The 6,000-nt window shown below is 49.8% G+C and overlaps 1 protein-coding gene across 6 annotated transcripts in view; it reads left to right on the forward strand.

Annotated features, from left to right (window-relative positions):
* Window positions 1-6,000, forward strand: part of LOC147094885 (autism susceptibility gene 2 protein homolog) — a 138,627-nt gene that overhangs the window by 47,244 nt on the left and 85,383 nt on the right. For 5 of the 6 annotated variants that reach the window (XM_085974511.1, XM_085974507.1, XM_085974508.1 and 2 more), the window contains exon 2: window positions 153-326. The exons of the other annotated variant lie outside the window; for it this stretch is intronic. In XM_085974511.1, coding sequence (XP_085830637.1) covers window positions 153-326 — 174 coding nt within the window. The remainder of the gene's footprint in view (window positions 1-152; window positions 327-6,000) is intronic. 6 annotated transcript variants of the gene reach the window in all.

Here is a 6,000-nt window from a genome sequence, read left to right on the forward strand (position 1 = left end):
CAAATGCAGCAGCTCGCACAGCACACAGCAAGATCCCACAAATGGCCTCAATATGAACGAGCGGGTGAATGTGTTTTGGTTGGCTGGTGGTGGTTTGATTTGGTCGTGTCCGGTCAGGGCACCGATAAAACTCCTTGCTCTTCTTTCAATAGCACCGCGGAATATCTTTCGCCCACTTGAACAGCCGATGGGACCTCGGTTTAACGTCTCATGCAAAGCACTTCCGGCAGTGCAGCACTCCCTTCAGCGCTACAGTGGAGTGTCGGCCTCGAGCACGAGCCCAAATCCTGGACGGGAGATCGAACCCACAACCTTACGACTTAAAGGTGAGAATTCAGCCAAGCTGGCAATGCTGCCATTATGTACCAGTAATGAATAAGGAAGCCTCTTCTCCGCTCTGATTCTGCTGGTCCTATGAGTTGATGTATGTTCCTTGAGCGTTGATGTTTCCCCTTGTGGGGTGGGGGGAGGGGGAGGAGTCCAAAACTAGGGAGCCATCAATATAAGACAGTCACCAATAAATCCAACACGGAATTCAGGAGAAACTTCTTTACCCAGAGAGTGGAACTCGCTAGGAAGGATGTCCAGGTCCTGGAGAGGGTACAGCGGAGGTTTCCCAGGGATGTGGGAGATCAGTTACGTGGAGAGACTGGAGAAGCTGGGATTGTTCTCCTTAGAGCAGAGAAGGTTAAGGTGAGATTGACCAGAATGGTACCAGGGATGAGGGACTTCAGTGATGTGGAGAGACTGGAGAAGCTGGGGTTGTTCTCCTTAGAGCAGAGATAGTTGAGGGGAGACCCAACAAGATATTCAAAGTTATGAGGGTTTGATGGAGAAAGTCGGGAGAAACTGTTTCCTTTGGCAAATGGGTCGATAATCAGAGGACACCGATTTTAAAATAATTGGCAAACGAGCGAGCGGAGAAATGAGAAATTTCTTCACACAGAGGGTTGTTAAGATCTGGAACGCACCACCTGAAAGTGGTGGAATCGGATTCTGTAGGAACTTTCAGCGGGCAATTGGACACATTTACTTGAAGTGGACTCATTTGCAGGGTTAAGCTGGGGAGTGGAACTAATTGCACTGCTCTTTCAAAGAGCCGGCACAGGCACGACGGGCCAAATGGCCTCCTTCTGTGCTGTGATTCTATGATTTCTGTGAAGTAGTTGAGGCGAACAGCATGACTGTATCTAAGGGATATGCTGATGAGGTGAGATGAAGTCAGGGTGGGAAGAGGCTCGTGTGGAGCCTGAACCTTTTCATGTTGTGGTGGTTGTTTTAAGCTGAGATTTGCATAAATTCTCCCTGCGAAAGTTTTAGCGATAAAGCTCTCTTATCTTTTGTTTTGTCCAAAAGGAACTTTGAACTCGGACTTAGTACTGGTGGATACATATCTCTCTCTCCAATGGTGGGGAGAAACTTGTACACAAATCTTTTGAAGGTTGCAGGGGAAGGCTGTTTTTATTTATATAAAAAAAAAACAACAAAGCATATGGGATCCTTGGCTTATATCCAAATAGAAGATAGGAGCAGGAGTCGGCCATTCGGCCCCTCGAGCCTGCTCCGCCATTCAATGCGATCATGACTGATCATCCAAATTCAGTACCCTGTCCCTGCTTTCTCCCCATATCCCTTGATCCCTTTAGCCGTAAGAAATATATCCAACTCCTTCTTGAATATATTTAATGAATTGGCCTCCACCGCCTTCCGTGGTAGAGAATTCCACAGGTTCACCACTCTCTGGGTGAAGAAATTCCTCCTCATCTCTGTCCTAAATGGCTTACCCCTTATCCTTAGACTGTGACCCCTGGTTCTGGACTCCCCCCTGCTGTCAGTAACATCCTTCCTGCATCTAGTCTGTCTAGTCCTGTTAGAATTTTATAAGTTTCAATGAGATCCCCTCTCATTCTTCTAAACTCCAGCGAGTATAAGCCCAATCGCCCCAATCTCTCCTCATACGTCATTCCTGCCATCCCAGGTATCAGTCTGGTGAATCTTCGCTGCACTCCCTCTATGGCTTAATAGAGCCATAGAGTACAAAAGCAAGATAGCAAAATACTGCAGATGTTGGAAATCCGAAATAACAACAGAAAATGCTGGAAAAACTCAGCAAGTCAGGCAACATCCGTGGAGAGAAATTTGAGTTGACGTTTCGGGTTTGACCCTTCTTCAAAACTGGAGAGAAAAGGAACTAGATCGAAGGCAGGGCTGCGATCGGACAAAAGAATAAAAGAACCAAAAGAAGTAAAAGAGATTAGAAGCTAGACGAGATGGTAATAGGCTGTGATTAGGTGTAAAGTGTACTGGCAGGGCAAAAGATAGCTGCCAGGTGTGAGAGAGAAACAAAAGGAAAGGGGGGGGGGGGGGAAAGGAAAGGAGTGGAAAAATATAAGTGAAAATGAAATAGGGGCCGAGGTTATGATCTGAAATTGTTGAACTCGATATTGAGACCGGAAGGCTGCAGACTGCCTAATCGGAAGATGAGGTGCTGTTCCTCGAGTTTACGTTGAGCTTCCGTGGAACAGTACAAGAGGCCAAGGACGGTGAGGTCCGAGTGGGAATGGAGCGGTGAATTGAAATGACAGGCGACCGGAAGCTCGGGGTCACCCTTACGGACTGAACGGAGGTGTTCCGCAAAGCGGTCACCCAATCTGCGTTTGGTCTCCCCAATGTAGAGGAGACCGCATCGTGAGCAGCGAATACAGTATACTAGATTGCGAGAAGTACAAGTAAATCGCTGTTTCACCTGGAAGGGGTGTTTGGGGCCCTGGACAGTGGGGAGGGGGGATGTATAGGGGCAGGTGTTACATCTCCTCCGCTTGCACGGGAAGGTGCCAGGCGAAGGGGAAGGGCTGTTTGGGGTGATAGAGGAGTGGACTAGGGTGTCTCGGAGAGAGCGGTCCCTGCGGAATGCTGAAAGGGGAGGGGAGGGGAAGATACGTTTGGTGGTGGGATCACTTTGGAGGTAGCGGAAATGCCGGAGGATGATCCGTTGAATGTGGAGGCTGGTGGGGTGAAAGGTGAGGACAAGGGGAACCCTATCGTGGTTCCGGGAGGGAGGGGCAGGGGTGAGGGCAGAGGTGCGGGAGATAGAACTGACACGGTCGAGGGCAGTGTCAACTACGGTAGAGGGGAATCCTCGGTTGCGGAAAAAGGAAGACATGTCTGAAGCACCGGTGTGGAAGGTGGCATCGTCGGAGCAGATACGGCGGAGGCGGAGGAACTGGGAGAATGGAATAGAGTCCTTACAGGAAGCGGGGTGGGAGGAAGTGTAGTCCAGGTAGCTGTGGGAGTCAGTGGGCTTGTAGTAAATATTGGTCGATAACCTATCCCCAGAGATGGAGACGGAGAAGTCGAGGAAGGGAAGGGAAGAGTCAGAGATGGACCATGTGAAGGTGAGGGAAGGGTGGAAATTGGAGGCAAAGTGAATGAAATTGTCAAGTTCGGGGCGAGAGCAGGAAACTGCACCGATACAGTCATCAATGTATCGGAAAAAGAGGTGAGGGAGGGGACCTGAGTAGGACTGGAACAAAGATTGTTCCACATAGCCCACGAAAAGGCAGGCATAGCTAGGACCCATGCGGGTACCCATGGCAACACCTTTGATTTGGAGGAAATGAGTGGAGTTAAAGGAGAAGTTGTTCAATGTGAGAACAAGTTCAGCCAGGCGGAGGAGGGTCGTGGTGGATGGGGACTGGTCGGGCCTCTGTTCGAGGAAGAAGCGGAGTGCCCTCAGGCCATCCGGGTGGGGGATGGAGGTGTAGAGGGATTGTACGTCCATGGTGAAAAGGAAGCGGTTGGGGCCAGGAAACTGGAAACTGTTAAAGTGGCGGAGGGCGTCCGAAGAGTCGCGGATGTAGGTGGGAAGAGACTGGACAAGGGGAGAAAAGATAGAGTCAAGATAGGAAGAGATAAGTTCCGTAGGGCAAGAACAGGCTGAAACGATGGGTCTACCAGGGCAGTCCTGTTTGTGGATCTTGGGAAGGAGGTAGAAGCGGGCTGTGCGGGGTTGGGGAACTATGAGGTTGGTGGCAGCGGGGGGAAGATCTCCAGAGGAGATGAGGTCAGTGACAGTCTTGGAAACGGTGGTTTGATGTTCGGTAGTAGGGTCATGGTCCAGGTGGAGGTAGGAGCAGGTGTCGGAGAGTTGGCGTTCAGCTTCCGCTAGGTAGAGGTCAGTACGCCAAACAACAACAGCACCACCCTTGTCAGCGGGTTTAATGACAATGTCAGGGTTGGATCTAAGAGAATGGAGTGCTGCAAGTTCAGAGGGAGGTAGGTTGGAGTGAGTGAGGGGAGCAGAGAAATGGAGACGGCCGATGTCACGGCGGCAGTTAGCGATGAAAAGATCTAGAGAGGGTAAGAGGCCAGGGGGAGGGGTCCAGGTAGAATGGGAGTACAAAAGCAAGCAAGTTATGCAAAACCTTTATTAAAACATTGGTTAGGCCTCAGCTGAAGTATTGTGTCCAATTCTGGGCACCGCACTTTAGGAAGGATGTCAAGGCCTTGGAGAGGGTGCAGAGGAGATTGACCAGAATGGTTCCAGGGATGAGGGACGTGGAGAAGCTGGGGTTGTTCTCCTTAGAGCAGAGAAGGTTAAGAGAAGATTGGATAGAGGTGTTGAAAATCATGAAGGGTCATGAAAGAGTAAATAAGGAGAAACTGTTTCCAATGGCAGGAGGGTCGATAACCAGAGGACACAGAGATTTAAGGGGATTGGCAAAAGAACCGGAGGCGACAGGGGGAAACATTTATTTTTACACAGCGAGTTGTTGTGATCTCTGCTCTAAGGAGAGCAACCCCAGCTCCTCTCATCTCTCCACGTGACTGAAGTCCCATTCTATGATAGCTTGTGTGTGTGTGTGACAGACATCTGGTGCGGCCCAGGAGGTTAGCTGCACCCTCGATTTTGTGCGGTTCAGCTCCTCACACCTCGGTGGGTGACCGCTCCAAGTTCCGACAGCAGCTGGGCAGACGGAAGCCGTGCCTGCTTCCTTTTCCCGCCCCTCTCTATCTCTGTAACCTCCTCCAGCTCGATGACCCCGCCGCGATCTCTGCGCTTCTCCAATTCTGGCCTCTTGCGCCTCCCCATTTTCCATCACTCCACCCTTGGCGGCCGTGCCTTCAGCTGGCTGGGCACTAAGCTCTGGAATTTCCTCCCGAAACCCCTCAGTCTCTCTCGCCTCCTTTTTTAAGACGCTCCTTAAAACCTACTTCTTTGACCGAGCTTTTGGTCGCCTGTCCTAATATTTCCTTATGTGGTTCGGTGTCAGTTTTCTTTTCCTGCTTTATGCTCCTGTGAAGTGCCTTGGGACGTTTGTACTAGGTTAATGGCACTATACAAATGCAAATTGTTGTTCTTGCAGTCGCAGCCTGCCTTGGCTGACTGGAAGCATATTGAAGATTGCTGCTTGTGTATGTTTCTCCGCCTAATCAACACCCTCCCTCGTGGCATTGCAAGAACAAGTTGTAATCTTCAGTGCCATGGGTTAGAAGGCGGGGGATAATTAGGCCAAGACACGCGCACACAATACAGTCTCCATTTCAAAGTCTTTACGCAACACTTGCACCCAATATTACTTCTCGTTCAGTCGCAAAATGTGTGACAATTTAGGAAGCGGAGGAGTAGAGGGGCCCCTCTGGGAAAAGCCAAGGGGCTTGGAGTTGTGAAACCGAGGCGCTACAGCACCACCACTGATTGGAGGGTGTCATTACAGCGTGACCTGTTTACATAGACAAGTTCCATTATAAATGTGGACAAGTTGAAACAGATGCAATAGTTGACGGATGTGCGACAGCAGGAAGTAAGGTTTTGGTAGACAGGAATTGCGCACAGATTTAAGGTTCTCTTTTAAACCGATAATAGATAGATGTGTATTCTATGACTGCTGTTCGGCAGGGAGTTCCGCCCTATAATCTAATCAACTTCTCTTGTGATTTAACCTGGGGGAGCAAAGGTTGAACCATTTATAACTCCAATTAGATTAGATTATTATCGCC

Source organism: Somniosus microcephalus, unplaced genomic scaffold (genome assembly GCF_052327205.1).
Source record: "Somniosus microcephalus isolate GS21.2 unplaced genomic scaffold, FLI_Smic_1.0 unresolved_chr1, whole genome shotgun sequence".
Classification (NCBI taxonomy): Eukaryota; Metazoa; Chordata; class Chondrichthyes; order Squaliformes; family Somniosidae; genus Somniosus; species Somniosus microcephalus.